This window comes from Phodopus roborovskii, unplaced genomic scaffold (genome assembly GCF_943737965.1).
Source record: "Phodopus roborovskii unplaced genomic scaffold, PHOROB, whole genome shotgun sequence".
Classification (NCBI taxonomy): domain Eukaryota; kingdom Metazoa; phylum Chordata; class Mammalia; order Rodentia; family Cricetidae; genus Phodopus; species Phodopus roborovskii.
In genome coordinates this window covers 3,691,767-3,715,546 of record NW_026126485.1, presented here as the reverse complement: position 1 = coordinate 3,715,546, position 23,780 = coordinate 3,691,767, and the positions used below count along the sequence as shown (strand labels likewise).

The following is a 23,780-nucleotide window of genomic DNA, read 5'->3' as shown; positions in this document are numbered from 1 at the left end:
CTAGTTAGGTGAAGAACATATTCTTTTAAAAAATAATGTAAGAAAAATTCCAGTGCCCAAAATGGAGTGATAACTCTGAGACCCTGTGACAACCATTTGGTTTAATTGTCATTTAAAGGGATGAAATGTCGCAATTCAGCACAGGTAGGAAGTCAAGTGACCCTGGGCAAGCCCTGTCTCCCCCACTTTCTAGGTCTACAAAATTGGAATAGTAAGTACTGAAGCCAGGTATGGTGGCTAGTGCCTATAATTCAAGCACACTAGAGACAGGAAAATTGCCAAGAGTAGTCTGGGCTACACAGCCAGACCCTGTGTCAAACAAACTAACAAAAAACTAAAACATTGACTTTAGTGTGAAACAAATACGTATGCATGACTTTACACACATGTTTATTCATAATTGATTCTAATATAGATATTTATTCATAATAGATTCTGATATAGAAGATTAAAACACTACTTGTCATTATATATTACTAATTTGTTATCCATTGTAGATGACCAATTCTACAAGTTTATTCCCTTTCAAAGCAAAAACTGATCACTCTACAATGATAGTGAGTCTATTTAGGATAAATTCTTCATGTTACAAACACAATAAATATTCATGAGGAAAATGTACACATGTGTGATGGCTAGCCTGAAAAGTACTTTCTACTGTGGGACCTCCATCCTCATCTTCGGGGAACAAATCAACCTTCACATGCTCCGAATCAATGAAGACAGGCTGGGATGGGAGTGGGAATGGGGGTGGGCAAGTGATACCTAACAAGATTGAGGGAAACCAGGGGCACTTGCCCCACAACTGTACATGCCACACACGTGAGGGCAGCATGCAAAAGAGCCAGTTCCCAACCCCAAACACACAGCATACATGAACAGCTCCTCAGCACACTAGCAGGAAGTCTGTGGCTACAACCTATGGCAAGCATGCCTGAGACTCCCATATTCTCAGCCCTAAAGCGTCCTGTGTCATTCTGAAGCATGGCAATTCCAGAGGAGGGCCTGATTTCTCTTTGTTCTACAACTTACATTTTAAAATGACCTTGAGTCTTGCTGGATAGTCCAGGCTGGCTGCCCTCAAACTCACCACTCTGCCGCCTCACCCTCCCAAGTGCTGGGCACCACACCTGACTCTAGAACTAGTTTTCAAGATGGAATTGTACTTAAGATGTAGAGGCACGAAGATCAAGAGTTCAAAGCCAGCCTCATCCAGAAGAGCTCCTGTTTCCACACTACTCACTTGAACCCCAACCTCATCTGAGACCCAGTATGACTTGTTTTCTAAGGTTAACCCCCTTCCCCCATCTCCAAAGCTCATTTTCTAAGACTAATAACAAATTCCTGCCATCAACAATGACATAGTTATGATGATCCTGTGTGAGAAATGAATTAATCAATTCTCAACAGATACCTAAGAATCCTCCAGAAAGGTGAAGGGAATATGGCTCAATAGTAAGCTCTCCCCTAACATATTCAATCTGATGTCACATTACAAAGGGGGAGAACAATTGAACCTTTCTTATTCCCCAAACCCTAGGCACTGTCCATCTTCGTAATTCAGGCTAGTAAAATCTTTAACATATGTATAGTCTTCTGAGCAGCCCACATCCATGCTAGTCCATGCTGATGTGCTCATTCTCAGGGTGACATGCTGAATGTGATGGGTGGGGGACACTGAAAGCCACCTCAAATGAATGACCTTGTTAAGCTTTGAGTAGTCAATGAGGTCGGGTCGGTGTCTGTGGATGAGGGCACAGAGTCCAAGGCCATCTTTCCAGCTTCACAGCACAGAGGAAAAGAATGTGGGTTAATGGAGAGACAGGAGGGTCCCCTGGCCAAGACATCAGCTGTTCCCATCTAATGTCATGTACCAAAGGGACCTTGCTCCTCCCTAATAAATGACACCAATGGCCCCCAGTGGTTCTGTCTTGTGCTTTCCATGTACACTTCCATTCCCTTCCCCCCTCCTTTCCATTTTGAGCAGGGCCAGCCTTGCCAGAGATCCTGCCCCTGTCTACTCTGTGTGGGCACAGAAAGCAGCAATGGGAGATAAGTCTACCATTGTCCCTACCCTTCTAGTCCTGGGGTTTCCTACTCACTTGTTACTCAGTCTCTAATTTGGTCCTACCTGATACTACCAGTAATCCCCTTCCCCAAGGACACTGACCTCAGGTGGGAGCTGCACCATCTGAAAGTTCTTATGGGACTTTCAAAGCCAACACCAGCTCCCAGTGACTCTGTCTGTCCTGGGGGGGTGCTTTTATTGATTTATCTATTTATTTTGAGACAGGGTCCTTCAGCATGGCTCAGGCTGCACTCAAACTCTCAACCGTCCAGCCTAAGCCTCCTAAGTCCTGGTATTACAGATGGGTGGTACCATGCTTAGCTTACTTTTATTTTTTAAAAGGTGAACTCTTATTGGTGAGAAGGTCACAGGGCAAACTTGGATGTCAACAGGGCAAAAACACCACTGTTAATGACCCATTGGATGCTGAGCTCTGAGCATACTACTGACAGCAGAGCCAGTGAGAGTAGGCATGGGAGGTGTCCCTCAGAGAGTTTGGAATGGAAGAAGACCCGGTGGGAACATCACTTGGAAGGGTAAGGTCCATCTTGGCCCAGTGTGAGAAGAGGAAAGAGGTAGGTACAGGCAAACACAGGAGCCTGATTTTCACCCTAGCAAGCTGGTTCAATCCTCCCTGGCTTCTTTGGGACAGGGAACGCTTCCTTTCTCCTCTGCTTGCAAGGCCTAGCTTGGTGATACCATTCTGGAGATACTCTAACATATTTTTAAATATAATTCTTAAAATATTTCTCTAAGAGTTTCAAATGGGGATACATTTTAACCATACTCATTCCCTACTCTTCCCTAATTCTTCCCAGATCAACCCCCACCTCCAATCCTCTCCTTTTCCTTCCTTCCTTCCTTCTTTCCTTCCTTCTTTCCTTCCTTCCTTCCTTCCTTCCTTCCTTTCCTTTCCTTTCCTTTAAAATAATCTACCAAATCCTATTTGTGTTGTCCACATCCTCATGGGGGACTATACTGGAGTATGGTTGACCCTCCCTCCCATTAATCTAATAATTTTCTAAACAGAAGTACCTCCCAGTCTGTCACTGTGATGTGACCTTGTTCTTCCTTTCTCTAACTAGACGTAGACCAATGGGGAACTTGCCATCCAAAGGATGAAAATATGGCCAAGCCTCTGCTCACATGTGATGGTACTAGAAAGCCACCTGGGGGATAAGCCTGCAGCCAGAGCCACGCTGCACTCCCATGCCAAGTCTGTGCTGCATTTGTCTGGTTCCCTTCCATCCTCAAAATGTGATTTTCCTATTTGTCTTCAATTTTAGCTATTAAAGCTGATAGAATAAGCAGGAGGAGGAAGGGTGGAGGAGTGCCCAGAGTGGGTGCAGAGTCTGCTGGGGTCCCCTTGTCACAGATAAGAGTCTGCCACCCCTGTCATAAGGAGCCTCCGGATCAGACTAGGAAGGCCTCTGGCATAGCACAGCCTCCACTTACAATCATGTCCCCTTGTTTGCAAACCATAATGGGCTTCTCCTGTGGAAACTATCTCCTGGACAGAAGAGACACTAGTATAAGCCACGTGGTCCTCCTAGCCTCCCTGGGGGACAGAGGGCTGGCACTTACCTGGTGTGGAAGTTCTGGATGTTCACATTTCTGTATGGGGCGGTCTTCCTCTGACACCACAGCAGCAGACCTTCTTTGGCAGATGTTTCTGTAATGACATCAAGAAAAGGTGTCTGGAAGGAAAAACACTCAAAGAAGAGCTATTTTATTTTGGACTTTTGGACATACCAAAAAAAAAATCATTTAGGGGAAACTCAGACATATCATTCTCATAGATAGCTACACTGGAAAATTTTAAATTTGCTTTATTACTAATTACAAAATCGTAACCAAGGCTTTGGGATGTGGCTCAGGAGTAGAATACCCTCGTGGTTAGTGTTCCCATATCCCTGAGTGCAATATCCAGCAATCAAAACCCAAACAACAACAAAAACACAACCAAAACAACCAGTCAGCAAAAGAACAAAAACAAAAATAAACAAACAAACAAAAACCCAAAATACAATACAAAACAATAAAACAAAAAAAAAAAAACAAGCCCCTTCACCCCCCTACAGTGCTGACTGGAGAAGGAATTGCTGAACCCCCCTTAATCCTGTATTCAGGAGATGGCAGGGGGAGTTGTAGGCCGACTCTAAACAGGGGGTTCACATCAATCAGCACATACCAGACTGATGTGCTTGCTACCTCTCTCCTTCCCTGGTTCTGTACATCATTATTACTGCTCGGTGCATGTGTGTGTATGAGTGTGTGTGTGTGTGAGTGTGTGTGTGTGTGTGTGTGTGTGTGCCTTTTAGCCTAAAAACTGCTTGATCACTATAATTAAATCTTTTTCTTAAAATCTTATTTCTTTAAATTTTTAAAAAATTACATTTTGTGTGTGCGTGCATACTTGTATGTGTTGCACACATATGCCATGGTGTACATGTAGAAGCTAGAGGGCAATTTTTAGGAGTTGGTATTCTTGCTCCATTTTGTGAGTTCCAGCAATCAAAACATCAAGCCTCGAGCTGTCAGGCTTGGACTGCCTGCTAAATCATCTCATCGGCACCTCTTGTAATTAAATCTGAATTCAGTGCTGTTGACAAATGTCAACTTGACCTTCTGAAAATTAGAATTGCATATTTAACTCTCACAGTACAGCATGTGTACCTGCAGAACAGGTGTAAGGGCAAGCTGAACTGCCAATTAGTCAGCCTCCCTTAGCTTGGTAACTAACAGCTAACCAAGTCTGAGTGGCAAGAGTTGGCGTGTTCTTCCTAGGCTAGAAGAGGCTCTGATGTTGGTCTTCTTGGTACTTTCAGTGACTCATCAGCCTCCCACTGTGGCTGGAGAGCAGGCTCAGTAGTCAAGAGCTCACACTAGTCTTCCAGAGGACCTGAGTTCTGCCCTCACACACACATATCCCCACATACATATACATAATTAAAACTAAAGTAAATCTTTAAAAGAATCCACTTGCCTTTTTTTTTTTTGTACTAGGTAACAAAAAGTCTGCAGTATATGCCCTTAAAGAACTTCCAATCCACTTGTGATTCCCTTTTTAGAACCCCAAACCCATTTATGTCATCTAAAACATCAACCTAAGATATAACGATATTCAAACCTCAGTTCAGGCTCAGAAATGACAGCCAGTTTGAAGAACACAGTCTTCATTTGAAAACTCCTGCACAATGTGGGTCTTTATGCTAATGAAAATAACAAGATGCTTACTAAAGGCTCCTACTTTATTTAAAAAAACAGTAATTTGCCATAACCGAGTCAGTTTTTACACACTAAATTTAAATACCTTTAAATACAGTTAAACTCACTTTACAGAGTAGATACTATTTGAAGATTGATTCACACTAATGCATTAGCTGAGCTAGGAGCATCTCCTGGTTTTTTCTCTTTCTTTATTTGGGAGGAATATAGAGAATGTTTTGGAGTGAGACAATGTCTCATTACATAGCTCTGGCTGGCCTGGCACTATGAAGCCTAAAGTGTTTTCAAACTTGTGATCCTCCTGTCTTACCTTCCTCGGTGCTAGGTTTATAAGTGTTAACCACTATGTCTTGGGTGTCCTGGAACTCACTCTGTAGACCAGGCTGGCCTTGAACTCACAGAGATCTGCCTGTGTCTGCTTCCTGAGGGCTGGGACCACTCAGCCACTACAGTCCACCAATGCCCACTTTTATTATTATTATTATATTTATTAGCAAGGCTGTAAGCCTGAAGAACTTTGTCCTAAGGGGCTGGGGGTATGGCTCTGTGGTGAAACATACACTTAGCATGTACAAGGCCCCAGTTTCAATCCCTAGAGAAGGGAGATAGAGAAAAGAAGGAATAGAGAGGGAGTAAGGGAGGGAAGGAGGAGAGAGGGAAGAATAGAGAAAACAAAGTTAAGAAAGGAAAACGCTGCCTATTTCATCAGTAATTTGTGAGCTTCCTAGTGCAAGCAATATGCAGCAAAGAGACCATGTTAAACATGGTATGGTCTGCGGTGAACATGCACTCATCTGAACATGTGACTCCACGCCAAGAACAGAAGAGATCCACCAGGGTCTTTCCCCACAAAAACATGAAAAAAATTCTGAAAACTCAATTTAGATGCCTCTCGTTCAATAATGACTTTTCAATGTCACAATATCCTACTCAAAATTTAATTTACAAGCAGTTTCCAAATTAGACAACCGCGTCGCCATTCGAGACTTACCTTCCACTGAGATGTCCTGAATGGCAAAGCGAAGGATGATGGTCCAGATCATACCCAGGGTCATTTTCACATTGCCATCAACTATTTCTGTGGTGAGAAAAACAAGTTAATGGACAGATGATACAAATCGCTACACAACTCATTGGCAAGGATACACATGAGAGGACCCGTCTGTTTAAACAAGTAGTGCAGAGAGTCTGGTTGTGTGGCATTTATAAGCAAATGGCTCTAGTTTAATTGAATTCTGAGTTAGTAATTAGCACTAATCTTGTATATGCTTTGTCACCGCAGACCACCTGGGAGTTCTAAGACCACCTTAGAGGGAAGGCACTCTACTCCAATCTTTCTTGCAGTCTTCCCTAAATGGCAGCTACAGAACTCAGCACTCACAGTGACATGCATCTGGTCCAGCTCCTGGCTTCCCCTGGTACTGTCTTCCACTGACAATGGGGAGGCTGCTCCCTTCCTTCAGTTTTGATTTGTTTTTCTTTTGAGATGGAGTCTTATTGTGCACCCAGGGCTGGCCTTGAACTCCCTAAGTAGCCAGACTGGACTCAAATTTACGGTGGACCTTGGCCTCTCACGTTCTGAAATAACAGGCATATCTCAGCACCACACCTGGTCCTAGTGATCACTTCCTAACCTAGAGTCTTCCAGACATGAATCTTCTTTCCAATTCCATTAATAGGTCTGAAGAAGACAAGGAGTGACACTTGATGTTGTTATTTACAGGTATAGAATCTTGTATCCATTCCTGGTTCTCAAGTCTATAGGCAGTGCCTAGAAGGGGGTATGACCCAGACGGGCATGGAACACCGTGGGAGGGAAAGGAAAACAGAAGGCACAGGCCACAACTTGCTTATGAGGTCACCTGTCACCTACCTTCAGCCCCAATAGACACCAGTTTTACCCCCTTGCTGGCTATGTAATCCAAAGCCTTGTTGACATTCGCAATCTTGTGGAACCGCATTTTGCCCCGGTCAGGTTTGGGCAGCCTTTCCCCTGAAGAAAGAAGAGAATCATGCAGTGAGAGTACTGCCTTAGTCCTGAATCAAGAGATTCAGTGCACTGGCCTGGACCAGGGGCCATTTATTTCTGGCCTGCAACTCCCTATGTAGCTTAGGCTGGCTTCAAACTCATGGCGATCCTTTTGATTCAGACTGGAATTATAGAGAAGTACTGTCACATCCAGCCCTAAACGTTTTAAAAGTCCATTCTATACAGAATCCATTCTTCATTTAGAACAGGGGAAAATCAACAACAGCAAAAAACAAAACAAGAAAACAATCCAGGCAGATTTCTCTTTACTTCATCTGCCTCTGCTTCCCCAGTGCTGGGATTAACTGCACCTGGCTTTTTGCCATGTTGTAGCCAGTCAACCTTAAAGCGTATGTTCATCTTTACAGACACTGTCCTGCAGGTCACATGTAAGAAGTCCAGAGCCTGTACACCCACCTGAGATGACTTCCAGAAGCAGCATGAGCTTGAGGCCATTCCGGAAATCCTCCTCGATGTTCTCGATCTGGGTTCCAGCTTTCCGCAGGTGCGAGTTGCACCAGGCAGTGAAGGTCTGCAGGGAAAACCAGACTCGGTGAGCATAGGCCAGGCAGTGGAGGGACATCGTCTTCATGAACGGCATCTGGCACCTTCGAAAGCAATGGTTCTCAACCTGTGGGTTGTGAGCCCTTTGGGGTCAAGCCACTCATTCACAGGGGCCTCATATCAGATATCCTGCAAGTCGAATATTTACATTACGATTCATAACAGTAACAACATTACAGTTATGCAGTAGCATCGAAATAATTTTATGGTGTATGGGGGGGGGGCTCACCACAACATGAGGAAATGAATTAAAGTGTCTCAGCATTAGCAAAGTTGGGAACCACTAGAAGGATCTGTCAGAGGCTGGGACTACCTGGGCCTTCTACAGGAAGCAGAATTCAATGTAGAGAGGAATTGGAGACACAAAAGTGAGCCGGGCATTGGTGGCCCACACCTATAATCCCAGTACAAGTAAGGCAGAGGCAGGTAGATGTCTGTGAATTTGAGGCCAGGCTGGTCTGCAGAGCTAGTTCCAGGACAGGCTCCAAAACAATACAGAGAAACAAACAAACAAAAAACTCCTTAGGTACAAAAATTCATTTATTTGCAACTACAAGTGGAGGAATTTTTAAAATTTTTTTACATTTATTACTTATCTATTTGTTCATTTATTTTGTGGGGGAGAGAGGTACATGAATGCCAGGACGCACAGATGGGACCAGAGGACAAACTTAGAAGTCCGTTCTTTCTTTCCACCACGTGACCTTGGGGATAGAACTCAGATTGTCAGGCTTGGCAACAAGTGCTTCTGCCTACTGGGCCCTCTCCCCACCTCTTCAGGAGTGTTTGTTTGTTTGTTTGTTTTCCATCAGTGAGAAGTGGCTCCACACAGACACCCAATACCTGTGCCTTCAAAGAACTCTTACTTTGAAGGAAAGGAACTAAATAACAACATGATTTTAGTCCTTGAATTCAGCTATAGTAACTTGCCTGCTGAATAGAGACATAAGATAATGCTGAAGGAATGTTGAAACTTTTCTGTAGAGGGTGGCTGACACTGTGTAGCACAGAGGAAGGAGGGACCCACAACCACTAATTATCGGTTTATCTTGAAAGAACAACAATTTAAGTTCTTAGCTTAATCAATTAAAACAAATCTGTAGTATATTATTTAAAAAATAAAAATAGTAATAACCTCCTAGGAGCCTGTTCTATGCCTTGAGCTAGATTCTATTTTTTAAAGGTTTATTTTATTTTTAATTGTGTGTGTGTGTGTGTGTGTGTGTGTGTGAGAGAGAGAGAGAGAGAGAGAGAGAGAGAGAGAGAGAGAGAGAGAACGGGAGAGAGAGAGAACGGGAGAGAGAGAGAACGGGAGAGAGAGAGAACGGGAGAGAGAGAGAACGGGAGAGAGAGAGAAAAAAAGAAAAAGAGAGAGTATAGGTGCCCGTGAGCCCAGAAGAAGGCATCACATCGCCTGGAGCTGTAGTTGGTTGTAAACCACCTGATGGGGGTGTTGAGAACTGAATTTGGGTCCCCTGAAGAGTAGTTCACAGTCATGACCCCAAGTCATGTCTCCAGCACCTAGATTCTGGATTTTAAACTTGACTAAACACTGCCTACCCAGAATGCCTCTAGGTCCCATCATATTAACAAGTTACGAGTACAATTGGCAGAGGAAAATGAACCACACATTAGTGTTGCCCTAAGTTACTCTTATTTTTCAAGTTTCTTTTAACTTGGCTTTCACCAGTGTGCTATTTCCTGCCAAAACCAGATTAGAAATGCTTCAGGCAGCTGCTGGCTAAGAATGCAAACTGTCCCTTTGTCACAACAGCTGCTAGGTTCAGGAACAAAGTGCTTACCACAACAAACGGGGGAGGGGGCAGGCAGGGGACATACAAAGAGGGTCTGTACTCATAGAAAAATCAACCTCTCCCAAGCAGGGTGCTTCCAAGCAGGCCAGGAAAAAAGCACAGTGCCCATCAAAACCAATTAATAAAGGGGACTTTTGAATTTTTCAGTCATTTGTTCCATTAACTACATGAAACTGATATAAATTCAATGGCAAAATGTGTAAGCATTTCCTCCGATTTACAGAAATCAAGTTTTCCCTAAGAGTCTAAATGAGTAATTACTTCTCCTAAGCACACTTGAGCTTTAGGTATAAACATGGAAGCCCCTAGAGACCTAGAACCTACCGATGTGGTGGTCTCTAATTCCAAGTGGCAGTTGAAACTGTGTGAGGTGGGGTAGCCAGGGAACATTCCCCAGCATCACCCCAGACAGTAAGGCTTGCTATCTGAAGGTAAGATGGCTCTTAGAATGTTATGTAAATGTAATCCATATTAATTATATGTACTTAGTGGCTGTGAGTATACCTCAACTGGTAGAGTACTTGCATGGCATGCATTATCCCTGGGTTTGGTCTCTAGTAACAAAAAAACAAAAAACAAAACAAAAAACCCAGGGTTTGATCCCAGCACTTGGGAGGTAGAAGCACGAAAATAGGAGTTCAAGGACATTCCTGGCTACATACAGAGTTTGAGGCCAGCCTGGGCTACTTGAGACTTTATAAACCAAAACAAAACAAAAAGCACACAAACAAAAAGCAGGGCCGGCAATATGGCTTAGCCCGATTATTTAAATTAGATTTCTGGGATCCATGTGGTGGAAGAAGAGAATAAACTCCTGAAAGATGTCCTTTGACACATCCCCCACACTCCCCCCACACACACCCTCACACCACACACACACACACACACACACACACACACACACACACAGCATGCACACACACACTTTTTAAAAATTTAAAGAATTTTTAAGAACCAACATTATACAACAGAACTACCTGAAAGGTGCTCATCTTTGTTTAACTGACAAGACCAAGATTAATTACATATGTATGTGATGCTGCAGAATACCAGATAGCCTAAAAATCAACAGAAAGGAAAATATAATAATGTAAACATTTATAGAGTTGCTTTTATTTAGGTTCTACTTAAAACAGGACAAGCCGTGTGGTACTTGGTATATTATCATTTACATCCTTTCAAACTCAGGGTATCAGAAGAACTTCTGAACATAGCCCCAAAGCAGCTATGGAATGCTGTGAATATCACTCTGACACTGTCTTTTCTTGGGTATAACTACAGTGGAGGTTTTTTATCACACATATTACAAGGTTGTACAAGTCCAGAGAATGAGTGTAACCTAAAAGGCCAATGTGTTCAGCAGGATGCAGCCCCAAGACACATCCTATCTTCAAGTGAGTTCTCCAAAGCACCAACAAGGGGTGTCTAAGGAACGTGGGGAGGGGATTCAGATGGCTCTATGATAATTGCTGGCAAAGGGGCCAGTGAATCTGAAGTGGAATACTTCTTACAATGTTTAACTTTCATTCTACTTACAGTTTTAATTGTCACAGCCTAGAAACACTGTTCCTATACCTTTGCTATCACAGGGGCTTCTAGGAAAAGTATTTGAGTTCTTAGGATACACAAGACAGCAACAAAACTCTACAACCTTCTGAAGCTTTCTTCGTAGATGTTCTTGTTTAGTGATACATAAATAAGTATATATATATTTTATTTATATATTTAAGGTCCCTGGGAACTGAACCTTGAAGCAACTCAAATAGCCACATTACTCCAGGAAGCACATTACTCCAGGAAGCACATTAGATCTAGATCCCCTAGTCAGATGCCCCATCTTAAAGGAAAGTGGCACTCTGAGAACTAGAGATAGGTCATAGAGGAAAGACACAAAAGTCTCCCACCCCGAAGCTCGCCCTAGAACCTGCCTGGGCAATCTGAGACCCTCCACTATCTTTCTTTCAGCTCAAGCCCCTTCTACCCCACTATTCCCATCTCTCTGTATCCAGTGATAAATCCAAGTGTTCCAGATGTCTAGAAATAGGTAAATAGTTAAGCACAGTGGCTTGGTACTTGGCTTCACATTTTAGTCAATTACACCTAATAACATCCCATTCATTCATAAAGTATTTTATTAATTTTTTCATGAGGAATGTTTTAATGACAAGTAGTTACATCTTAATTTTTTAAATTTATTTTATGTATATGGATGTTTGGCTTGCAGATATATCTGTGCACCATGTGCATGGGTTGTGCTCATAGAGGCCAGAGAAAGGTGTCAGGTCCCTTGGAGCTACAGTAACATTCAGTTGTGAGCTGACATGCTAGTCCTCATGTGAATCTAACTTAGTCCCCTCAAAGGGCAACCAGTGTTCTTAACCACTGAGTCATTTCTCCAGCCCCATGTAATATTTTTTTGCTTGTTTTCTTTTATTGTACAATTATTGTTATTGTTCCTCTTTGGCCACATGTGTACCTTAAGACATTTCTGCTGGGGATACAAAGACCAATCATGAACCTAGAAGAATCTGTTGCACCGCCTCCTCTCCCTTCTGCTCTTCCTCTTCCTCCTCTACTTCCTCTCTCCCTCCCCACCTTTGCTGTGGCCCTAGGGACTGAACATAGGACTTCATAAATGCTACACAGGTGTTCTACCACAGAGCTACCTCAGTAAAAACAGAGTCTAAGTTACCTAAGCTGACCTTGACTCAAGATGTAGCTCAGGCAAGTCTTGAATATGTGATTCTCCTGCCTCAGACTTCTAAGTAGCTGAGATTATAGGTCTGTGTCACCAGGCCTGGCTAGGTTACTTTCAGTAAAAAGATTTCAAGTTTGTTCCAGCTCTTTGATTCACCACTCCTGTTCTCCACATATAAATTTTGGCCATATACAAATACATTTCTACTCCTTTGCTCACCTTTTCTGTCAATAACTACTACATATAATACACATTTCAGACACTCTAAAATGGAAACTCCTTATGGTTTTTCTAAATGCAATGGACTGGGCTCTACAGAATGAAAGTGAATTCCCCAGCAACAAGACAGTATGGTCCTTAGGGGCATGGTTAGGAACCATGGAATCATGCCATGACTCTCAAGTTACTTGTCACTACCTTTTCTCAGGGAGACAAGAAGCACACACTGTGTCTTCTAAGCCTGCCCTGACACTTGCCCTGGCCTGAAACCTCCAGGTAGAACAGCCAAAATTTCCCAAAAAGGAGCAGGGAGGATGGGCAGGGAGCTGAGTCCAGCCTGAAATCATGGCTCAGAATTCACTTTCTATTTCTGACTGTGACACTGTGCAATTATTTGTCCTTCACATCCTGTTGGTTGCCCAGCTATAAAATTGGTACAGTCACTGCCATGGTCAGCATTATGAAATAGTTCAAATGGTTATTAAGAGGATAAATACAGGAGTGGGCTGGCTGCTACTACCTAGAGAGATGATTCTAAACACACACTGACCAGAGAGAGAGAGAGAGAGAGAGAGAGAGAGAGAGAGAGAGAGAGAGAGAGAGAATTAATTTAAAAATATGTATTAAAAATACACATTTGCTTTAAGTTACTGTTTTAAATGCTCCATTTACCATTCTATTTATAACAACTGCTTTAACAGTGTCTTCTTTTCTACTTCATAAATTCCTAATTTGCCAAAATCAGTGATTCCCTTCCTGGTTCTTGGTCACTATTAAAGAAGGAAAATACATTCTAGAGAGCTGCCCGTGCATTCAGCATCTTTGGGGAAGGCAGAGGAAGGAGGAGAGAGGACAGAGTTCATTCTCTGAAGGATATATTGTTTCAGCATTGCCACTGATTAGGGACACTCTGACTTCTCAGAGAGTAGGTGGCCTAACCCTGAGGATGGAAACTGCCAAGCATCCATGTGGCTGCCTCAATATTACCCTTCTTGACTCCTTGATAGAAAAGCCTTGATAGTATATGCACCACACAAGAAGTGACACTGTGCAGTCCAAATGAATGCTACAGTGCCAATAATGGAATATGGAAGCCATATCCAAAGCTAACAGTGTAGCAATTTGAAGAATAGCTTATCTGGTGAAGGAGCTTGCCTTGTAAGCCCGAGGGCCTGTGTTCAATCAGCCAGAACCTATATAAAAACCATGCAACCCCCCCCCAGAAACCATGTTAAAAATGCTAGGCATAGTGGCACATGCTTGTAATCCTAGAGATGAAGAGGTAGAGACAAGAAGATTCTTGGGGCACGCTGACCTATACCACTTGAAGAGTTACAGGCCAGAGAGAGATCTTTCAAAAAACAAGGTGGATGACTCCTGAAGAGACATCTGAGATTGACCTGACCCGGTAGAGCATGAGACTCTTAATCTCAGGGTCATGGGTTCGTGCCCCATGTTGGGCGCCATATGTAAGGAGTACGGTTTTTTCCGCCCACTGCCGAGTCTTGTCCCACGGCCACACCAGCCCCACATAACACACAGAGACTCTGGTTTAGATATAATTCTGTTGGCCAGGTACTAGTTTCTTATCAGCTAGCTCTGTCTTAAGTATTAACCCATTTCTGTTAATCTAATATTTCCACGTGGTCTTCTTATCGGGGAAAGGGGCAGGTGTCTGGTCTCCCCAGTCTCTTCATCTTGACTCCTCCTTACTATTTCCTCTTTCCTCCTCATCTCCTAGTCCTGCCTATCTTCCATTCCTATTGGCCAACAGTACTTTATTCATTAACCAGTATGAGAAACATATATACATAATGGCATCTCCCATCACATATGCATGCATTGAAGTGTAACAACAAACACAAAAGAGGCCAACAGTTGGTCTTAAATTTAATTATCCAGCTGACTGTGGTGGCACATGCCTTTAATCCCAGCATTTGGGAGGCAGAAGTGGGGATATCTTTGAGTTCAAAGCTAACTTTGTCTACATAGAAAGTTCCAAGGCAGCCAAGTCTAAGCAAAGAGAATCTCTCTCAAACAAACGAAATTAAAAATATCCAGACAATCCGCCATCTTGGAAAATATCAAGGAAGGTGTTTGCAGGCCTCTTCTTCATTCAGGAAGTCTCTAGACTCAGAAGGCATTCACAGTAGTGACAAAACATAAGCCATAAGATGCAATAATCATCCAAATGAAAAAAAATTCTACATCTTCAAGGTTGTACACCTTTCAACTGTTCATAGAACTTCACCAAAGCAGGGCTGGGATATAGCTTAGGTATTGAATTCTTGTTTAGTTTAGTATGCACAGGGTGCTGAGTTCCATCCTTGGGCTGAAAATAAGTAAATTGGAGCAAATTTACTTTGATGGGAGATGTCATTCTGTAAATATGTTTCTCATACTGTTTAATGAATAAAGCACTGTTGGCCAATAGGAAAGCAAGAGAGGAGGGACTAGGTGACAAGGAGGGTTCGAGGAAGTAGGAAGGAGGAGTGAAGATGGAAGATGGAGAGAGCAGAATGCCGGTGGCCTCTCTCTCCGGTAAGATAAGACTACGTGGAGATTAATAGAAATGGGTTAATACTTAAGACAGAACTAGCCGATAAGAAACAAGTAACTGGCCAACATCATTATTTCAAATACAGAGTCTCTGTGTGTTAATTGGGGCTGGCGCGGCGGCGGGACAAGACCAGCGGCGGGAGGAAAAACCTTACTCCTTACAGAATATACAACATCAGGAACATTAATTCTAAGGATCCTTCAAGGCAGTTACCATCTATCACCAGGATGACTTGAAGTTCATTCAGAACCCCAATGTTCTCATAATTTACATGGTCAGGCATCAAGCTACACAGTAGGCAATTATTCCATTCTCTGCCAACAAACCCTACTTAATCTCCAAGATCATATTAGACACTATGATGGGGGAAACACAGGTCAACCACCCCAGACTACAGAGTGAGTTATTGTCAGCCTAAGCTAGAGAGACCTTGTCATATAAAATAGAAGGAGAGGGAGAAAAGAAATCAGAGAGAGGGATAGAGAAATGGAGGAAGAAAGGAAAGGGAGAAGAGGAGGAGGGAAGAAAGGAGAGAGACAGGATGGATGGATGGATGGATGGATATGAATCAAACTACTTTGGAGTCTCAGACCCATAATTAGCATATCTTTAAAAATTACATTTATTGTATGTGCCTATAGTCTAGCTGTGTGTATACTGTGGTGTGTATATGGTGATCAGAAGACAACTTGTGGGAATTGGTTCTCTCTCCCTTTGCCATGTGGGTCCTGGGAATCAAACTCAAGTTGTCAGGCTTAGTGGCAAGAGCCTTTACCAGTTTTCTGGCCAATGTTTGCACATCAGAATCTGAATCTAATAAAAGTGTCCAGATCATTAGTTTTGCTGATAGAAGGAATCTTTGCCTACATAATTAAAAAATAACCTTATTGCTAAGGGACAATTAAATAATAAAGTTACACTTAAATCAGGACATGGTTCCTAATACACTGGATACACCTCCAATGCTGCCCTTTTTCATATCACCCAAAGGACCAGAGCCTGTCCATCCCACTTCAGATTTCCCATGTCCACAATCTAGGTCATGAATACATTGGATTGCATTAGCAAACATGGTTGTCTTTAAATGATGTTCAAGGATAGCAATGGCAGCACATTTAATGGTGGGAAGATGATGCAAGAGTGTATACACCCAGGCAGACCCTACCTGGTGGGATTCAGTATGCTTTCTATCTAAAGCCTTGGGACCCTTAGGTTTTCATGGAGGAATGTCAACAAACATCGTAAGAGCTTTCAGAAGCCCTGCCCACTGTCTTCACAAACATTCAGGAGATGCTGGAGAAACCAACAATTGCAGATTGGCAGGGTTCTCTGATCTCTGTTGGGGATAGTCCTTGGAGTACAGTGGCATGTCATAATCATTTCTTGTTTGGGGTTTGTCTGTGACAGGGTCTCATGTGTCTCAGGCTAGCCTCAAACTCCCTAAGTAGTCCAAACCAAACTACTGATCCTACTGCCTCCGCCTCCTGAGTGGTGGTGGGATTGTAGTAAATCTGATATATGAAGTTCTGGGTGTAGAACCTAGGTCTTTGTACATCCTAAGCAAGCACTCTACCACCTGAGTCAGATGGTAAGCATGTTTTTTTTGTTTTGTTTTGTTTTGTTTTTGTTTTTTTTTTTTGGTTTTGTTTTTTCCTTCTTCTTTGAGACAGGGTTTCGTTCTGCAGCTCAGGCTGGCCTTGCATTTGCAATCCTCCTGCCCCAGAATCCCAGAATCACAGGCATGAGCTACCACCATGCCTGGAAATCTGTTGCTGAATATGATCTTACTCATCAAGCTTTCAAAGTGTAACCAGTTTTTTTGTTTTTTTAAATGCTAAGAACATGCAAGTTCTACATTTAAAAATCATCTGCCAGACTTAACTGTAGAATTCTCAAACATGAAAAAACACTCTGTAAGCTGAGAGAGAAGGGAGGGGGCAAAAATAACAGACAACTTTACTGGAGAGGATGTATAAAAATAGAATCCACTCATGGGTGATCAAGTGGGTAGGCTAACCATGGCTCCTCCGGCACTTAGAAAGGCAGCCTTATTCAGCCCTGGCCTTAATCAGAAATTCTGAAGTAGGAACATCAGGCTTCAACTGCCATACTCATGAATGTGCCTTCTGTCTGATCCATAGGCTTCTCAGAAATCAGAAACACAAGTGCTAAGAAGTTGTGTACCAAGAAATAACACTTTCTGGATTCTTCAACGAAGCTGAATCTAGCCTGGATGAACTGGGGTTTGAAGAATGATCTCTCTGATATGTGGGAATCTTTCTCAAAACATCCAGAAAAAGGGAACAGGGAGATGGTTCAGTGGTTAAAGTGCTTCCTGTACAAGCCTAAGAACCTTCGTGTGGGTCCCTCGTACCCACTTCTGGGGGCTCGCTGGCCAGCCAAAATAAAAATGGCAAGCTCAGGTTCAGTAAGACACCCACCTCAGAAACTAAGATGGAGAGCGACAGGAAAGACCTATGATGATGTCCTCTGGCTTTCACACACACATGCATATGTGAGTGCACCTGTACAAACACATGCACACACCCCACCCACCCTCAACACATGCACAAAAGTAAATAAGTAACACCCAGAAAGGATGGAAGAAATTATAGCTAAGGAACATAGAGGTGAGAGATGGCTAACAAAGCGGAGTTCCACAGGGAGAGAGCTGGGCTCTGGTGCACTCTTAAGCCCCTTATATGCTCATCTGTGGTCTACAGTCATACACATGACATCATTGAAAACCCACCTATCTAAGCTGGGTATGGTGATTTACAGCTGCAATAGAAGGACTTTAAGAGGCTGAGGCAGGGGAGTGCCATTAGCTCAAGGCCAGTGAACATCTTTAACATGGATTCACTCTTATATGGTTTTATTTAAGAACTCTATTAATAGAGTTATTCTTCTAAAGATGTACAGACAGGCTAAACACTCACTACTCTAGTCTAAAATGTAATCTTTTGTTTTGTTTTGTTTGTTTTTTGAGACGGTTTCTCTTGTAAAAGCTCTAGCTTTTCTGGAAACCAGCTGGCCTTGAACTCAGAAATCCACCTGCTTCTGCCTTCCAAGTTGGGATTAAAGGCATGCGCCACCATCACCCAGTTAAAGTGTAATCTTTTTTTGATTGTGTGTATGTGTCCGTGCGTGGGTATATTCCAGCATGTGTGAGCCAGCCAACGTGGATGCTGAGAACTCAACTTAGTCCTCTGCAAGAACTTTACCACTCATACATTATGTATGAGATGATGAGATGGATATGCACAGTTTATGTGTGTCTGTGTGTATCAGAGGAGAATGTTGGGTGTCCCCATTTTATCACTCTTTTCCTTGTTCCTTTCAGACAGGGTCTCTCACTAAGCTTGGAACTAGGCTGGCCAATAAATCCCATCTCCACTCCCACACACTGCTGGGGTTACAGGTGTACACAGTCACACCCCAGCTTTTACATGTGTGCTAGAGACTTGAACTGGGTCCTTATGCTTACACAGTAAATGCTTTTACCTAATGATCTACTTCTGTCAGCTTAAACTTGATTGATTTTGATGAAGGTAAACAGAAACAAATACAAGAGCAAGGCACCTATTACATGTTGTTCTTACATCACAGTGTGCCTCTTTTGTCCAACAAAACCAATAACAGTCTTAAATCATGTGTTTCTACATACTTTTTCTATGTCAAATTTTCCTCTAAAGCACAACATAGCCAGGCATGGTGGTGCATGCCTGACATTCTAAAATAAGGAACAAGAGGGAGGAAGATAAGGAGTTTGAGGCCAATCCTGGATTATACAGTGATTTCCAAGCTAGCCTTGGCTACACAATGAGTTCTAGCTATATAGTGTGGCCAGTCTCAAAAAGTCAAAAATAAATGAAATCCAATCTGTAGCCTCATGTTCCCTCTGATACTGAACTCCATAAGCAATGCTGGATTTAGGTTGGCTTATTTAGCATTTTTTTTTCTTCCTAACAAAGATCTTACATTTATCAAGAAGCCAAGCAGCTTCCGTCTGTTGATCTCTCCCTGGTCAGAAGTCCCCAGAACACTTCATCACCCCTTGCAGAAGTCTATTGCTCACACTCCCAAGTCTTGTTTTTCAGCTGTGACTACTCATCTACTCCTGACATTCTTAACTTCTTTCTAACGAGAACAAACATGCTGAGGCTCAGAGTCCTAAGGCTAGCAGATAATGCATACTCACTCAAGGAACATTGTTCAAACAACTTTCAAAACTTTCATTTATTTATTTTTATGTGTACGGGTGTTTTGCCTGAATGTGTGTCTTGCACCATATATGAGCTTAATGCCCATGGAGATCAGAAGAGGGAGTTACATGTAGCTGTGAGATACTATGTGGGTACTGGGAGTTGAACCTGGGTCCTCTAGAAGAGCATCTGATGCTCTTAACAGCTGAGCCATCTCTCCAGCCTCTCAAAACAAAATTCTGTTTGTTTTTGGTTTTTAGACAGGGTCTCATTATGTAGCCCTTGCTGGTCTGGCTCATAGAGATTCTGCTGCCCATGTACTACTACACCTGGCTTTAAAATACAAATATAATAATAATAATAATAATAATAATAATAATAATAATAATAATAATAATAATAATATAAACCCCTGAGACTGGTGGCATAGCTTATCAGGCAAAAGAGCTGGCCACCAAGCCTGACAACCTAAGTTTGACATCCAGGACTCACATGATAGAAGGGAAGTAACTCCTGAAAGTTGTCCTCTGACCTCCACAAGCATGCCTTGGTACAAGTGCACCTGCTTACAAGTACACATACACATGTTCAAACACACACGCACACAGGCATGAGCACACTGAGTGCGCACACACACACTGAATAAGTAAACAGAAAAAAGCTTTAGGTTGGTATATAAGACCTCTTCTGCTAATTTTTTTCAGTGTTGGGAGTGGAACCTGGGTAAGTGCTCTATCACTGGCCCCAGTCCCATGCATCCTCCCTTCTAAATAAAGGTCACCACTGATCTTGGGGAAGCTCTTCCTTTTAAGTGTCAAATCCAACACTGAAGACAAGAACTGAGGGATTCCTCCCCAACTATTTTAAGGATAGACACATATGTTAAACTAAGCAAACAGCTTCATAACAAAAGTCTAATTCATTTTTTCTGTAAAAGATGAAACAGTTGGAGTAAAAGCTCAGGATCACATGAAAGCTCCTGGGGTCTGATCATACAAGCTCTAACGTGCTAGGCCAACAGCCCAGCTCAGCCACTAGCCTGGTGTTCTGTGGGGTCACACCTGCTTCCCAACTATGGCATGGGATGGGTGGAGAATTCCTCCAAGGGCTTACTGGTGAGCAACCACATTAAGGCTCCATCTGATCGATCCTGAGCTATGCTTCCCAAAATAACTTGCTCCCTGGGAGCCAAGGAGCCATGCATGACACGAAGTTCCTGGGGAGGGCATGACCGACTGTTACTCAGATTATTATACTTTGCTCATTCTCTTCCTGAGGGTGAATTTGAAGCTTAAAGAAAAGCACACCGATGTCCCCATGTCAGCTCATCCAGCAACTAGGGAAGCAGCTTGTTTCACACAGACAGCAAATAGTCTTTAATTCGAGTTCACCATACTGTTACTATTTTGGGGTACTCAAATAAATGGCTGCCTACACAGAGGGATGAAAGCATTCATTTTGGGAGGACGCAGCTTTTGGAATACACCATATTGTCTGCATTGTTGTCCCAGACTTCCGTCAGGTACAGGCACAGCTTTCCTTATATATGGCAGAGGGAACGCTTACCATATGGCAAAAACATGGAAGTTGGGCATTTCCAGCATCCCACTAACTGGACACAGCAGGTAGCTAGGCTGGGATTTCTTCATGAGGAAGGTTCCCTAAGGACTGGAGAGATGGCTCAAGAGATTAAGAGCAGTGACTGCTTACTCTTCCTGGCGACCTGAGTTCAATTCTCAGCACTCCCAACATTTGCTCTAGTTCCAGACTACCTTCTGGCCTTCACAGGCACCAGGTATGCACTAGGTCCACAGGCCTACATGTAGGCAAAACACCATACACATCAAATATTTTGGTTTTTAATTTTAAAGAAAGCTTCCCAGAGATGCTCACGAAGGTGCAAAACGAAGTCTTTAATTTTTACCATTTCAGACAATTCCATGTTGTGGTTTAAAACAGATAAGCAAATGCTTCTACATCATGTCCAAAGCTGTCTAGGAGGCATGGAGACAGAATGTCTTTAGTTTTTCTTTGATGTATGCCTTTTAACTTTTTCTCACCTTTGTATTTCACAATAAACACACATCACTTATGCATTCACTTTGAAATATAGCTTGAAGAAGTAATTTGGAGGGCCAGCAAGTCACTAAGCTCAGTAGGTAAAGGCACTTACCCCAGGCCTGATGACCTGAGTTCAGTCCTTGGAATTAAGATGGTGAGGAGAACCGACCCCTGAAAGTTGTCCACTGACCTCCACAGTACATGGGTGTATACATATGCACAAATTCAAAATAAATGCAAAAAAAATTTTTTTTTTAAATTTAAGTAATTTGGAGTGCTGGGATGTAGTTCAGGGGTATAGCACTTGCCTTGAATATATCAGGCCCTGGGTTGGTTCAAAGCCAGCACCATAAATGGAAAAAAAAAAAAAGAAAAAGAAAAGAAAAAGGAGTTGGAAAAATCAAAAATTTTGAGGGTCCCAGGCTGGCCTTAACCTCCCTGTGTAGCTGAGGCTGGCCTCGAACACTCATGGATCCTTTTACTTCTTCTCCTAGGGCAGAGTTACAAGCATATACAAGTTTTGTTTTATGAGGTGTGAAGATGTACAACTAGCAAATTTTCTTCTCTCTCTTTTTTTAAGGCTGATTGATGTTTATTCGGGAAGAAACCACTTACACCAGAAACAGATGACTGTTGTGGGTTCCCGCTTCAAGGATGACCCAGTTGCTTGCTCTCTCTTTGACCAGGAAGTAAGAGAGCAAGCTGGGGTCCAGGACCCCAGACCTAGACCCCACATGCCACATCCACACCCCAATGGGCTTGGTCAGTGCAACAGGTGTGAGTGGGGTGGATATCTCACTACATTGCAGTGCCAGGGGACTTTGGGAAGATCACATGCAGCTTGAACTAGCAAATTTTCTATCAACTTGAGCTTTGACCCTAATCCCCAAATTATATAAGATTTGTTAGCTGAGATTTACAATTTTTTTCTCTTCTCTGTTTATCTGTATTATACTAATCTTCCATATTCCCAAACTAGTTAGAATCCAGAAAACTTAGTTTTCTGAAGTGTACCTTTTCTTTTTTCTCATCTTTCTCAGAGTCTTATGTAGCCAAGGCTGGCCTTGGACTTCTATGTAGCAGAGGATGACCTGGAGCTCCTGATCCTACAGGCATGTACCACCAGGCCAGATAAAGTTCATCTCTTGCCATGGTGCTAATTAAAGACTTTTTTCATGTTCATATGAAAACCCCTATATTTCAACACCACATGCTACTGTCCGAAGGACGAAGGTACACCCTGTCCTGGCTTTGGTACTGAGAAAGATAAATCCTTTGGAATCCTGCAGATCCAGTTACCAGATGCCAGCACCGGCAATAGAGGCCACTGTCACACACCAGACATCTCTGACATGGTTTTTTCCTGCTTCCTGACCAAGTCCTTAAAGGGCACAACAGTGACACACCACCTGTACCTCACTAGGGAATTAAGGAGAAATGCCTTCTTCAGCATGATTTTAGAACATAGTAAACATATTTATCTACACTTTATCCCTAAATTCTCAAGCATCCAAACTTAGAAACAAATTCCTGTAATTCTGAAAAAAGTTTTAAAGTATTAGAAAAACAAAGCAAGATATCTGACTTTGCTATTGATTCAGATATTTAAAGATTTGTTTTCGTGTGTGTGTGTGTGTGTGTGTGTGTGTGTGTGTGTGTGCGCGCGCGCGCGTGTGCGCGCGCACGCAATTGCCTAAGAAGGCCAGGAGAGGGCATCTGATCCCCTGCAGCTGGAGTTACATATAATTGAAAGTCACCCAAGAGTGGGCATTCAGAATTTAACTCAGGTCCTTGGGAGGGGCAGCAATGTGCCCTTAACCATTGAGTCATCTCTCCAGCTTCCTGGTTAATGTATTTAAATAACATTTAACTTTTAGTTCTCAAATGTACAAGTAAGCATCCTTAATGCCTGGAACAGAGTAATACCAAATTGCATGAAGTATGAGAATAAATGCTTATGAAACTAGGTATGCTGCACATAACATGAACAAAAAGTAATAAAGACACACAAAGTTGAGCTGGCCTCCAGCAGGAAAGATGCTCAGCCATTAAGAGCACTGGATGCTCCTGTAGAGGACCCAAGTTCAGTTTCCACATCCACCTGGAAGTTCCTAGTGGTCTGTAATTCCAGTTCCAGGAGATCCAACTCCCTATTTTGGCCTCCATAGGTACCAGGCACCCACATAGTAAACAGGCTTGCATGTAGTCAAAACATCTATACATTTAAAAAATCAGTAATCTTTAAAAATAAAATAAAATACTGGTTATCACAGAAAGGTGGGTCTTAGGAACCTTTTTTATGATTAAAATATCATGTCAGGAGCATCAGAGATT

The 23,780-nt window shown here is 42.6% G+C and overlaps 1 protein-coding gene across 1 annotated transcript in view; it reads right to left on the bottom strand.

Annotated features, from left to right (window-relative positions):
* Actn2 (actinin alpha 2) overlaps positions 1-23,780 on the bottom strand; it is a 67,891-nt gene that overhangs the window by 32,325 nt on the left and 11,786 nt on the right. Inside the window, exons 2-6 of the mRNA XM_051194749.1 lie at positions 7,743-7,857; positions 7,170-7,289; positions 6,288-6,374; positions 3,653-3,740; positions 1,703-1,781 (exon numbers count right to left, since the gene is read on the bottom strand). Of these exons, the coding sequence (XP_051050706.1) occupies positions 1,703-1,781; positions 3,653-3,740; positions 6,288-6,374; positions 7,170-7,289; positions 7,743-7,857 (489 nt within the window). The remainder of the gene's footprint in view (positions 1-1,702; positions 1,782-3,652; positions 3,741-6,287; positions 6,375-7,169; positions 7,290-7,742; positions 7,858-23,780) is intronic.